The sequence below is a fragment of the Notolepis coatsorum genome (assembly GCF_963971535.1).
Source record: "Notolepis coatsorum genome assembly, chromosome: 1".
Classification (NCBI taxonomy): domain Eukaryota; kingdom Metazoa; phylum Chordata; class Actinopteri; order Aulopiformes; family Paralepididae; genus Notolepis; species Notolepis coatsorum.
Window position 1 is genome coordinate 241,087,739 of NC_140165.1, and position 14,158 is coordinate 241,101,896.

The 14,158-nt window shown below is 45.5% G+C and overlaps 1 protein-coding gene across 1 annotated transcript in view; it reads left to right on the forward strand.

Moving 5' to 3' along the window:
• LOC311224442 (uncharacterized protein) overlaps nucleotides 1-14,158 on the forward strand; it is a 95,224-nt gene that overhangs the window by 70,545 nt on the left and 10,521 nt on the right. Inside the window, exons 15-16 of the mRNA XM_084309431.1 lie at nucleotides 4,682-4,719; nucleotides 4,908-4,996. Coding sequence (XP_084165557.1) covers nucleotides 4,682-4,719; nucleotides 4,908-4,996 — 127 coding nt within the window. The remainder of the gene's footprint in view (nucleotides 1-4,681; nucleotides 4,720-4,907; nucleotides 4,997-14,158) is intronic.

Below are 14,158 nucleotides of genomic sequence, written 5' to 3' on the forward strand. Positions count from 1 at the left end.
TTGTCACTTTGTTCCCTCAAAGATGCTGCTGCCAGCAGCTGGAGAACTAATGGCTGCACGACTATTAGGAATGTCTGACTGCTAACTGTGTCTGACTCTTAACCACCAAAACCTGCAGCACCTATAATGTATATCATGCCAGTTAGGGTACAGACCCTCGCCTGAATAATACTGTTTATTTTTCTCATATTTTTTATATTCAGATGACATTTTATTGCCTGTATTTATGTCTTTCTACTATTACCCTGTCCATACCTGTACCCCCCCCCCCCCCCCCCCCCCCCCATGACACCTACATTTCTCCTTTAACTCACCTGCATGTACATGGGTGGACACACACACACACACACACACACTCCAGGGTGTTCTCTGACTATAGCTGTTAGTCATCCCGCCTAAATGGTTTAGTCTCTGACCACCTAAAGGAACTTCTTAATTTTCAGGATTTGTAATCATACTAAATATGTTGTCATCTACGCCGGACGCGTATCGCTGGAAAGAAACTCCGGAGACTGTCTCATGCTTTCCTCCGACGCATATGCGGCCAGCCTGGCAGCGCAGATTCTCACTGGGAGAGTAACGTGTGGAAGGTCGCACTACCTCTCTCATTGTACTGTACTTGTCTAATAGCCCTTCAAGAGCAACGGGTACAGGGTCGATATGACCCTGATGTAAACGAGACACTAATCTCTCTACCCCGCGCTCGGTTGCTAACTTGCTATTGTTTTTTTTACAGTCTGCCGTGAACATGGGAAATAATTGCGACAGCTCTGCTGTACACTGGGAACCTTGGTTGCTATGCCCACACAAAACCGCAAAACTTCACCCTGGACTCCGGTTTTCAAAGACCGGGGTTGCAGTGTAGCAAATCCCCGGTTGTGTGTGGCCGAACAGTGCAACTGCGCACATACAATCATGGTTATATTAAATCCAGCGCTCGTGTGGACTGGGCAACTTGCCTGCCATTACGTTTCGTTCTGAAAAGCGAAACTGACCCTGAAAACGAAACGAAAATGGCCCTGTGTGTAACTGCAGCCGTCTCTGTGCTAACAGTCACGTTTTCAGTACGAGAAGACAAGACAAAACTTCTTTCTCTGGTCTGCATCCCCTTAACAATTGTGTGTATTGAGCCGTACTGTATTGTACCCATTCTGCAATCTTGTTGCAATAAAGTTTTCATTCACACTCAAAATCTGTGTTAATTTTTTATTTTGCATACTAATGTTCTGTGTCTTGAGTCGTACTTGTATTGAAAAACTGATTTTATGTCTGAGGAGAAGACCGGTACTCATCATCTTCGTCTCCACAAAAGCTTCTATCCCCAGGCCATCAGGCTGCTAAACGAACAATAAACACTATGCAACAACCATCAAATGCACACAGCACACACACCCACACGCACACACTCACTCAAACAAACAACACACTGCAGCACCCACTCTCCACACTTTAGATCACACAAACACACTTTACACTTTATATTTATTGATAAAGGATTTGCACTACAACTCATACACCTACTGTGAATTGTACCTAAATTGCACCTCGTCCCATTTCTGCCTTGCACTATATAGTATTGTATATTAGTACACTGCACAGTATTGTATATTGTATGGTAACTACGTCTATTCTGCATCGAACATTGTACATATGTCTAAACTGAACACTGTGACCTCATTTTTTTTACTTCTAATTTTACTATGTTATTTTATTTCATACTTATCTTGTCTTGCACAGTCTCTGGAGCGTAACAGTAAGAAGCATTTTGTATAAAAGTATTCTGTACTTCTGTATGACAAATATTAAAGAAACTTGAAACTTGAACTTGAAACAAAAAGAAAAATGACATGTGAAGTATGTTGTGTGCCAGGTTCAAACAGTGCTGTATATGTACAGTTTATTCCTACTCCTATCCAAGCTCCGGGAGGGTCATCAAAGAGAAGTCGGGTCATCAAAGAGAAGTCGCCTATGAGAAACGACTGTGCAACATCAGGGGAATAGTGCAATATGTTTACATTCTTGTGTTAGGTTTTCCTATAATGTATATAAGTTCCCCCCTATTTATGTCTATTTATCTCACTCTTTATTGTTTTATGACTGTGTTGGCTGTTACTGTTAGCACCTAGGGCTTACATTATTTATTTCGTTGTACCTGTTATTACAATGACAATAAAGATCATTCGTTCATTCATCAGCTGTCTGAAGTCCACGCTGAGTTGATCAGTAACCCACTAACCAGTAAGTAAACCGCATACAACTAGTTCTAATCCACGACTCAGCAAGGCAGTGAGAAATACTTGCTTTAGTGGAAACTATCTTCCCTAAAAAACCTTTTCCCTAATGTGTCTTAGAGGTATTTTCGGAGCAGCAACAGTTCAATCTGCAGAATGGCAAATTATCGATTGATCTTTTTGTAGTAGATCATTGAAGAAAGTAGATGACACATAAAAGTTGTGACGTGTTTTAAAAAATTACAATAGTAATAATAATATTATTATTATTATTATTATTATTATTATTATTATTATTATTATTATTATAAGCTACATGCCTCTATGATCATATACATATAAAGTTATATATATGTAGCAGGGTGGATTATCCCTGCTTCGTGGGAACGGTTGCTGGCAGTCAGGAGGTAGCTGGACACAGCAGAACTCTGTCTGGCTGCACCCTCGTCTTTGGGCCTGGGGCGTCGACTGGAGGCTGGTAGTGTGAGTGGATGGGGCCCGGGATTTACCAACCTGGTCTGGTACTCTGGTCTTCCTTCCCTGTCGCAGGGCGGTCAGCAGTACTCCCCAACACGCTCCCACTCCTCCCAGTCGCTCCTTAGACCCTCCCACACCTCGTGACTGAATTGTAATCAAATACTCTGAGTTCCCCCCGCAAGCAGTACCCTCCCTCAATGACCCTAGAAACCTTCCACTGAAAAGGGGAGAGTTAGGTAGGAAGGGGTTAACCATATATATACGTTACCCACACCAAAAGAGTTAATGCAGGGCACAGGAATGGACACGCACACAGAACCCCATTCAAGTCTTTATGTTAATTGTACTGTTCAGTTACAATTATTTAATACTACTGGCCAATTGGGCTGAAGTCCTACTATAGCCCCTGCTGTTCAACTCAATACCTCATAAACACGTATATTATGCACCCACCTCTGGGTTACTAGCCGGGATAATATACTTCACTGTGTTTGACTCATCACCCACGTCTGGGTCTTCACCCTGTATAATACCTCAACAGGCTTTAATTATACGGCCAGAATAATACCTCAAAAGGCTTTAATTATAATGCACCAGGTCTGTAACTTCCCCCCCCAGGGAAGGGTTAATTGAATGGGAAAATATTAATACACACACATTGTATCACGCTCAAAGAAAAGGAAATAAAACCAAAGTGTGGGCCCACAATTACCAAAACAAAAGCCCTATGCTAATGCCGGCATGTACTGTTTATGGGGTACCCCTATGCACTGTGGTTAGCAAACACCAGCTTCGCCCGTAGGCTGCGACACACTGTGTAATGTACGATAGGATCCTGGGCGCCGAAGCCCTAATGTTTACTCTACCAAAATGGCGGCCGCGCCGCTCCACCACCGTCCTGGTGGCAAGATGGCGTCGAACACTCGCGCCGCAGGTGCTAGCAGGCGGAGCTATAGCAGAGAGGCAGTGCTGGCTGAGCTGGTGCTGGGCGAACTCTGCTGGTGGTAAAGAACTCCCCGTGTCCTGCAGGCAGCCTGGAGCAGGTGTGCTGCTGCTCTCCGGTGCAGACAGCTGTTGACGCCCGGGCAGACTGCTTGGATGTCCCGTACGTCTCTGGCACGCAGACTATACCGTCACTGTAACTAGGTATAACACGAGCAATGCTACTGTGATCCTTAGCCGCACGCTACCTATACCGCTCACTGTAACTAGGTATAACTCGACTCTTAGTGCCTGACTCTGCACTTAATGTTCATAATATCATAACACTGGTACTGCTAGGATATCGTATCCACTAGCCAGTACTTCCTATCACCCGTCACTGTTCCACGGGGCACTCCGGCATAAAGTCAGCAACGGGGCTATCCAGAGCCCCCCCCCCCCCCCCCCCCCGTTAGACGTGACTTCTCGTTGTCAAGTTCACTGCCGAAGAGAACGACTTCCGCTCGCCTCCTCCCTTTATCATCTCTCAGCTCTCTCCGCCACTCTCTGCCTGCTACTGCCCCCTGCTGGTCCCGCCTGCCAGTCACAAGGGGAGACGCACTGTAAAATATGAATCAATACTGTCATTTATGATCCGTATTCACATGCTCTTTGGACGGGAACTTTTGTGTCATTGTTCGTGTGAATCAATGACACTAGTTAGAATGTCTTTGTGTACAAAAAGGGATATAAACACAGTCAGCAGTTCTGAATAATATACCATATTTTCCAGACTGCTACATATATATGATATGATAGCGCGGGTGTTTTGGGGTAAGCACTGTGTCACGTCACGTGTCGTGTACAGTAGCTTTATCTAAACACCGCCTACTACAGGAAAACGAAACTGATCCCAGCATCGCCAGAATCCTCAGAATCCCCGATTGGAATCCTGTGTAGATTTACAGAAGTGTCAGCCTACTTCGTTTCAGGCTCCAGAGTCAAGAGAAAACCTTCCCCAGCAGCAGCGGAACACTTGCTTCCTCTTTGAGTTATGGCATTTTACAACCAGGCTCCTTTTAACAATCCGGTAAGTGATTTAATTAAACGACATCATGTTTCATTTTAGGAAATACGCAGGACGTTTTCGAATAGATGATCAAATCTCAGTTTGAAGTTCAGCCTAGTATGTGGTGCTCGAAGTAACAGACAATATGCCGCCCTAGATTATAACAGACAATATGAAGCTCATCACAGTACTACATGTTGTGTTCCTAGAGAATCCCCTTCACTGGTTCCATCCAAGACCGGCTGCAAGAGGGGAAGAGCATTATCATTACTGGACGCGTCTTACCCGGGGCAGACAGGTAACCAACTAACGTAATTATTAGTTAGTTAGTTAGTTAGTTGGTTAGTTAGTTAGTTAGTTGGTTAGTTAGTTAGTTAGTTAGTTAGTTAGTTAGTTAGTTAGTTAGTTAGTTAGTTAGTTAGTTAGTTAGTTAGTTAGTTAGTTAGTTAGTTAGTTAGTTAGTTAGTTAGTTAGTGTAGTAGAATTCCAGCCAAACTGTGTTTAGTGTACTGTATACTGTATCATGAAGCACAGAATGGCACAACACCGACAGGTAATATGCATTCACAAATTCTCCTGGCTTCTCTGCCGCTATCTATTTCTATTCAACAAAACCAACAAGACTATCTTTGGTTTGAAACAGCTGCGTGGACTCAAGGCTCTGAACCAGGGTGATTGAGACAGGCAACTGTTGATCAAACGAAGAGATAGTCTCGTTGGGACTTCCTGGGAGTAATAAACTGAGTGATTTTTCACCCTAAGTGTTCGAGGCAAATGGTCCAATACAAAGGGACTGCTTTGAGAGACGCCAGACGGTCTCTTCTATACAAAGGGGCAGTTGATCAAAGAGTTTGGACCTAGAATCCACATTGTGACGCAATTCGATGTAAAACGTCACGTTAAGGAGTTAGCCAATGAGAGTTGAGAGTACGTGTCCTCCAATAGGAACACTCGAGGAGAGGTTGGAAAAACGCCCGCTTGCCGTAACATTAGAGGCGGAGCCTAAATTTGATATTAGCAGGACTCCGTGCTAGTAGAGACAACAACAAGAGACCCGAACAGAGACCCAGGAAGCGACAAAGAACACACACCCTTTCTCTCTCCAACAGACTGAGGAAAACACGCAGCAGAAGAGACGGCCGCGAAAACCTACCATCTGAAGAAGCCGAGACGAGACATGCCCATAGATATTGAATATTTAGCCTAAAGTCTGATGAACCTCGGCATAGTGAGGTCTTCCATCAGGTTTTATTGCAATTGTTCTTTCAAATCTTTGATTTGTATTGATTGAAATCCTTCTTATTAAATACGGATTCCTTTTCAAACTGCTCAGAACTCGATTTCTTCAACCGCCGCGCCGTGTTCTCTGAAGGTGTACGAGCAGAAAACCATCACATACATGGTTATCTGCATTTGTAGCTAAGTAGTACTTCAAAGAGCTTTATAAGGTTAAAACACAGCGCAGAGTACGAAGGTTAAGCTAGGAAGTTACTACAATTTTGGTGCTGTGACCCTTGAATAGAAACGTCCGTTTTTGAACGAGAACAAAGGAGAATTTTTTTCTCCTCTTTCTTCACCTCGAACGACAACAACAACTGATCAATCGATCCGTCTTCAAGTGACTGGAAGTCGCTAAAGGTGAGTGTTATGGAGTGTACGGGTGTTCAATTCGAACCAACGAGGGGGTGGCTAAAAGTATGACTGTAATTAAGTATTAGATGAAATGTTCTGACCAAGGGGTAGCGGCTCAAGGCTGTGTGATTAGGGGTCCTGTGAGCAGGATTTTTAACCACACTAGTGCTGTAGTATTCCTTACAGTAAGAGAGTTAAGCACGGATATGCGTAGTATTTTCCATAGTAGAAATTTTAGCATAAGTGAACGAGACGCTGCCCGTGGTCGGAACATTAAGAATAGGTATGGAAGTATTTAGGAACGATGTCTAGGTTTGTGCTCAGGGTTGAGCAAGGGGAACGTGTGCATAGTACGCCTTATAGTATTGGCTTAAGCACACAGTGCTTTTCTACAGTAGAAATGAAGCATGAATAGGGTCTAGTTTTACCCTGGGCACAGCCGGACATGTTAAATTTAAACAACGATAGGCTGTAGCATTGGAATGGTACTTAAAGTAGGCTCGTATGTTGCAAGCTAGGGTTAAACAATTGTGTATGATGTTTGTGTATGAGTGAAAGCGTTATGGTTAGGTTTAACATATGTAAAGTATATAAATAATATCTGTAAAGTGGCACTTATGATATGACTGAGAACGGTTTTTAATATTGAATCGGGAACACACGCGACGTCCAAAGTGCACACACGCAACGGTAAATGCGCCACCCAGCCTTTCGTGGAGGGGGGCGCGTGCATGCTTGTGTGGACAGGGCGCGTTCTCGTTGGAACTCGTGCGTGTCGTAGCGCGCAACATGCTACAAACGATAGCTCGTTAGCCTCTGAGGCACCGGAGCAAACGGAGCGAAAAGTAGACGTAATTCAAATGTATAAGGTCGATCGATAGTGTCTTGATATTACGGCGATGTGTAAGGCACTTAAAATTTTTCATATTCGTCGCGGATAAAATAGTTATGTAATGTTTAAGGTGATCGGGATTATCTAGACCCCGACCCGGAAGTCGTTCTAAGCTCGCCGGAAATGACGACGGAGGGGTCAAACTAGTATTTTACTATTATGTTTTTATATTTCTAATTAGATCACTACACTGGCGTTTTGAGGGAAATAGGATTCTGTTGTGGGGTATGTGGTATTGTATTAACGTTGCGAGGGGACGGCCCGCGCGGCGGAACGGGTCGTTGGGAACGTTTTTATGGGATCATGGGAGCAGCTAAGCTAATGCTACTTAGCCGCGCTAAACGGCTAAAGCGGTCGCCGGATGTGACGTCGTAAGCGCGCGCTAGGTTGAAGCTAACGAAGCTAATATGCTAAGCTAACGAAGCTAATATGCTAAGCTAACATGCTAAGCTAACTGTGCTGACGTCATGGCATGACGGGACTCTCGGTATGTCTCGCGAGGGGGCGTCCATCTTAGAAGGGGCGCCGAGCGTCCATCTTAGAAGGGGCGCCGAGCGTCCATTTTGGGAGGGTACCGAGCGTCCATCTTGGTAGGGGTGGCGAGCGTCCATTGTTAAGGGGAAGGTGGAGTTTATTGGGGATACGGTAGGGGGCAGAAGTGTACAGGATGGATGTGTTTGGATTCTGCTCACAGAACGTTTTCATTGTACACTCTCTCTCCCCCTCTCTTCTTCTCTCTCTCCCCCTCTCTTCTTCTCTTTCTCTCTCTCTCTCTCTCTCTCTCTTCCCCTCTCTCTCCCCCTCTCTCTCTCTCTCTCTCTCTCTCTCTCTTCCTCTCTCTCTCTCCCTTTCTCTTTCTCTCTCTCTCTCTCTTTCTCTTTCTCTTTCTCTCTCTCTTTCTCTCTCTCTCGCCTCCTCTCCCTCTCTCTCTCTTCCTCTTTCACCCCCCCCTCTCTTTCTTTCCTTCTCTCACCCTCCCTCTCCCTTTTCGCCTCCCCCCTCTCTCCCTCTCTCTCTTTCTTACCCCCCCCATCTCGCTCGCTCCCCTCATTTCAACACCGCCTCTCTTCCATGTAAACGCTTCTCTTTATCTCCTAGGTTAGGGCCTGTATATAGAGTTTTTTATGGGTTTCAAACGCGGTGTAGTGCTAGGTATATTGTTTATTGCTGTTTACTGTAAGGTTTCAAAGATGGACAATTGCTAAGTATTTGCTGTGTGCTGTGGTGATGTTTGCGGTTATAGTAGTTTGTGTGAATGTTATCAGGGTGTGTGACGTACGTGTTTAAGACTCTCGGCGCGGCTGGTTCTGCGTCGGGGGACCCACACCGCTCGGTTGCGCCTGCGTATGCAATGATGGTAATGAAGGTTGGCGCGGAGGGTGGCAGGGTGGGTGTGGGCGTTCCGATAAAGCCGTGGTGCCCGGCGTCCGCGCTGGCGACTATTCTCTGATCTGGGTGGTGGACATTCAGGGTTGGGGAGTGGGAGGGCCGGGGCGTGCGTGTGGGTGCGAGGCGGGGGACGTTCCTGGACGACCGTGCGTTGCAATTGACGGGATAGGGTTGTGTGTACAATTGTGTTTTTTTTTCCCCATAGTAGGTACGTTTGGAGGGCTGTGTGATATGGGGCGGTGTGCCCGGGGTTCGGTGTTGGGTCTGGTCGGCTATGCATGGCCGTCCGGCAGGGCACTGGACTCTGGGGATACTGGCCTGAAGCACGGGAGAGGTTGCCGGGATGCTGTCTGCTGTGTACCTGTGGTGAGGTGGGTTTGGCCACTGTGGAGGGGCTGTTAGGGTCTCTTCAGTAAACAGGGTCGGCACCTCACGGCGTGCGTGGCGCGGCGTCTGTGGCATTCTTTAGATTACCTCTGGGGGACACGTGTCTGGGTGACAGGTGTCCCCTGGGGGGTGTGGTACTAAATAATGGAAAAGAATGTAAAAAATGAATGTAACTATATTAATCAAGATGTTTTGGTTTTCCGAGGAGAATCAGAATTGGAGCAGGATCAAGCGGAAGTAAAGGAGAGCGGAGATTCAACAAAAAATAGGAACCCAGTGTGTTGACAGAGATCGAACGAGATAAGCTGTATCGTTATATCGTTATTTTCAAACAGATCACACTGTGTCTTGTTAAATATTTTAGTATAGTGTTGCCCGACATTTCCAATGCATAACGAATAGTGGAGATAACAGGGAAATGCCACTGAATTAAGTCTGGATGTTTTTTGCTTTCTTTCCATACAGGTGCTCGACTGGACAGGAGCTCTGAACGAATTCCATAACCATCTGGGGAAACGGGCCGGCTGTAATGAGCCTTGGTATAAGTATGAATGATAAGCCAGTTATCAATCCTTGTCTGCACAGTAAAATGTTAACAGTGTGAGTGTTTTAACTCAAGTAAGTAGAAATAGGAAAGACAGAGAAACTTGTTTTTTCAAACGGTAATTACAGGAGTGTTTGAAGTGGAATGAATGACAGAAACATAGGAAGTTCACCTTAGTGGAACATTGATAGGAACAACTGGAGCGGTAAATGCAATATTATTAACAATAGAATAACAACAACAACAATATGGAAAAGGGGCTTAGTGATCGGGCCATTGGGGGGAGTAGGCCGAGAGCCTCTGCAGACATTTCCCAGATAGACTTTACCAGTGATAATGATCTGATCAATATGGACTTCTCTCAGGTGACCAGTACGACAAAAGGACTGGCAATGTTGACTTTGGTTCCAATACAGGGGAGTGAACCAGTGACGACGGTGTTACTCCAACCAGAACCGATTCAAGCTGGAGTGTCCATTGCAGGCGACTGCAGTTTAACCTCTGTACAGAAAAAGAGACTGAGGAGGGCGGCGTATTTACAGCGGTCCCGTGAAATCCACTCTGGCCGGATGGCTGGAACTGAGACCGACAGCAGGTATGGAATACACGACCCATGTCCAACCTGCCCTCAGCACCGAAGCCAAGATGAGAGGCGGGAAGAAACACATTCCATTCGGAGGACACAACGATTTTGTGGTCAAACCCAAACACATGGTGATGGAGAACCCCTCCCCCATCAGGCCGTTCCAGTACGTGTGTGCTCCAGACAGCGAGCAGACCCTCCTCGCCGCCCCGGCCCAGTTCCTGCTGGAGACCTTTCTGCAGAGCTGCTGCCACAGGCTGTTCCCCAAAGCCGTCCGGAACAGAACCAACCCTGTGTTGTCCATCGACAGCTACCTCAACATCGGCCCAGCCCTGTGATGGGAAGGCAAACCGCCGGTGCTGAGATGGGGGAAGAGGCAGCATCCTATAGACAACAGAGAGCGTTTGTGACAGCGTTCGAACAACACAAGGCAGTTCATCGAGATCTGATGAAGATACAGCTGGAGATTGGTCAAGCCACACACGAGATTCAGAGATTGGGACGAGAACTGGCAAGAAAGGCTGCGCTACTAGAAGCGACAGCTGTTGAGATCATGCTTCAGGCGTCTGACCTAGGCCGCCGTGATCAAAGAGTGCCCTGTGCTCCGTTGCCCGGACAGGGAACTGGGCCGCGATATAAAGAGTGGCAACCACGGCCGAAAGGAGGAGGCAGACCCCGGAATCCGGGAGGATTCCGGCCACGGGTGGTGGTGTGTTGGACATGTGGCATGACTGGTCATATCTCACGGGAGTGTGCGAACAATGGCCCGGCTAGCTCAGTCGGAAGAGAATGAGACTGATTAAGAATAAAGATAGAGATGATGATACATAGATAAGGTTTGATTAGGTGTGCGAGTTACTAAAATGGTTTGGAAGACTAACCAGGGTAAGTTGGGGCTATAGAGGGATGACGTAACTGAATATTGCATGAGCTAATCAAACTAACAAAATTAATGGTTTTAGACAGGAACAATGGAACATTTAATGTTAGACAGAGTTGGAAACAAAGGACTATTTAATTTTGTTGCAGGGGTATTTATGCCTCTAGATGATAGTTAATTCTGTTGGATGAGTGTGTAGCATTTAAGCACTCACAATTCTTTTGTTTATTTACAATTTTCTTTGTTTTTGTTTGACTATATTTTTTAGGAACTGGCTGGCTGGGAGGGATCTCTCGCTGGTCAGGGATAGCAGGTGGTGGTGACACAGCGAGACTGGTAGGAAGTCTGATATAATGGGCTGGAAACTGAGAATGGACGGGAGCTGGTTCATGGTTTGTTTTCCGCTCATTAAGAGTCCAGATGTAGAATCTGGGGCGTTGTGTCACATGTTGGGTTATGTTAAGTGTTGGGAAAACATATTTCTCTGTCTATAGAAAGCTCTGTAGGTTTCTGGTCGCAAATTGGCCAGATAGTGTTCATGTAGGGTGCAGACATGTGAATTTGATGATTGACTTATGGGAGGCTCTGCACCGGCTTGTTGAAAGCTGGCGGAGTGTGTGTGATGAGTGTTTAAAGAGACTGTGGTTTGTTGACCATGCACATAGGGGCTGTTGGTGATTGGCCTCGTCTAGAGCTGGCTGTCCGGACCGAGGAGCTGTTGGGAAACAAGGTATTGATAGTGAAATAATGAATATTCCACTTTTAAGGGTGTGGATGGTTGTGTTGAGCTTGAGATATTTGATCTAGTAAAACAGTACAGCACAAATAAGAAATGAGACAAAGGTGATTTGATTGGATGCTAACGTAAGCAGCTGTAAAATACATAGATAAATGATTTGGAGAATTATGTATTGTCAAAATGCGGAACAGTAGAGAATGTATCTGCGAAAATAAATGTTTCCAATCTATTATGTGTTTTGTAAATAATAAGAAGAAAACGGTTAAAAACGAATTAAAAATAAGCTGGTAATGATCTGTCAACACACAGGACTGATTTGGTTGAACGCTCTCCCTCTAGTACGGTTTGCTTGTCGTTCGTGCGAACTTCGCGGTCTGCGTTTGACACCGCACGAAATGATGCTAGGTCGCTGCATGGTAGTACCAGGTTTGCGCGCGACAGGCAAAGGTCCGAGTTTGGACATCCTGGACAACGACATGCGTGAGTACGTAAAATACATGTCGAAGATACACAAAAGTATTCTGGTTCATGTCTCCAGTAGACAGGAGCATGAAACCGGGGATGAGGTGAATAGGCAGACTACACCTCAAATCATACCAGGCGACTACGTTTATGTCAAAGTATTTAGACGCAAGTGGTTTGGCGCGAGACGGGAAGGGCCATACAAAGTCGTTCGAGCCACCGAGAGGGCTTTACAAGTTGAAGGATCGCCTATGTGGTTTCACGTTACTCATTGTGTAAAAGCAACCAATACGGACCAAGAATGGGAACCTGAACCACAAGACCTTGACGGTAAAACCGGGGCGTCGCAACCATTACACGAAGGCGAAGTGAAGGCGGCGCTAACCCCAAACGATGGGGAAGACCCGGATGATTATGGCGAGCCAGACCGAGGGGGCCACGATTGGCCACCAGTAGAAGATGAAGGTTTTTTACAGGAACCAGACAGAGGAGAGGATTATGAATTGGAACATAATAACTTCTCCTCTGTGGACATGGAGAAGGTACCAGAAGAGCCAGAGGAACCAGTGCTTAGCACAAGCCCGGAACAAGATGCTCGACCACAACGAGTCATCAAGAAGCCTAAACGATATACATAGGCAAAGGAAGGGATAGTGTAACTGATAGGCCTTGGAGAGGGCGTGTACATATTAATTTTTGATTTTTGGTTTTTCATTAGCTAAGCTCTCTCCTTTTTTAGAAATGTTTAGATAGTAAATGCAATGTAAGGTCTTTTCTTTCAGAGTGAATTGCACAAAACAGACACATTTGGATAAAAAACACATAAAGTATAGTCTAAAACCTGGTAATTGGTATGATCATCTTTTTGTATAAAGGGACGTACCTAGACGGAAGTGGAATTGATATAACTGATAACATTGTATATAACCTGCAAAATGAGTGGAAATTGTTAAACGGGGTGCGTGAATAGAGAACTGTGTAAATAAAAGATGGGTCCATAGTCGGTCAGTGGGGGAGGAGTAATGTGGGTGTTGAAAGCAAATGATACTAACAGATATGAAAAATGAGTCAGAAGGATTCTGGAAAGGTTTGGCTCTGAGCGAATTAGGTTAAACAGTAAGGTTAAGGTAATTGTAAACAGTTTGTTTGAGGAATTACTAACATGTATCTTGGGGATTATCAATCCCCAAACCGGGGAAACTGTAGTAGAATTCCAGCCAAACTGTGTTTAGTGTACTGTATACTGTATCATGAAGCACAGAATGGCACAACACCGACAGGTAATATGCATTCACAAATTCTCCTGGCTTCTCTGCCGCTATCTATTTCTATTCAACAAAACCAACAAGACTATCTTTGGTTTGAAACAGCTGCGTGGACTCAAGGCTCTGAACCAGGGTGATTGAGACAGGCAACTGTTGATCAAACGAAGAGATAGTCTCGTTGGGACTTCCTGGGAGTAATAAACTGAGTGATTTTTCACCCTAAGTGTTCGAGGCAAATGGTCCAATACAAAGGGACTGCTTTGAGAGACGCCAGACGGTCTCTTCTATACAAAGGGGCAGTTGATCAAAGAGTTTGGACCTAGAATCCACATTGTGACGCAATTCGATGTAAAACGTCACGTTAAGGAGTTAGCCAATGAGAGTTGAGAGTACGTGTCCTCCAATAGGAACACTCGAGGAGAGGTTGGAAAAACGCCCGCTTGCCGTAACATTAGAGGCGGAGCCTAAATTTGATATTAGCAGGACTCCGTGCTAGTAGAGACAACAACAAGAGACCCGAACAGAGACCCAGGAAGCGACAAAGAACACACACCCTTTCTCTCTCCAACAGACTGAGGAAAACACGCAGCAGAAGAGACGGCCGCGAAAACCTACCATCTGAAGAAGCCGAGACGAGACATGCCCATAGATATTGAATATTTAGCCTAAAGTCTGATGAACCTCGGC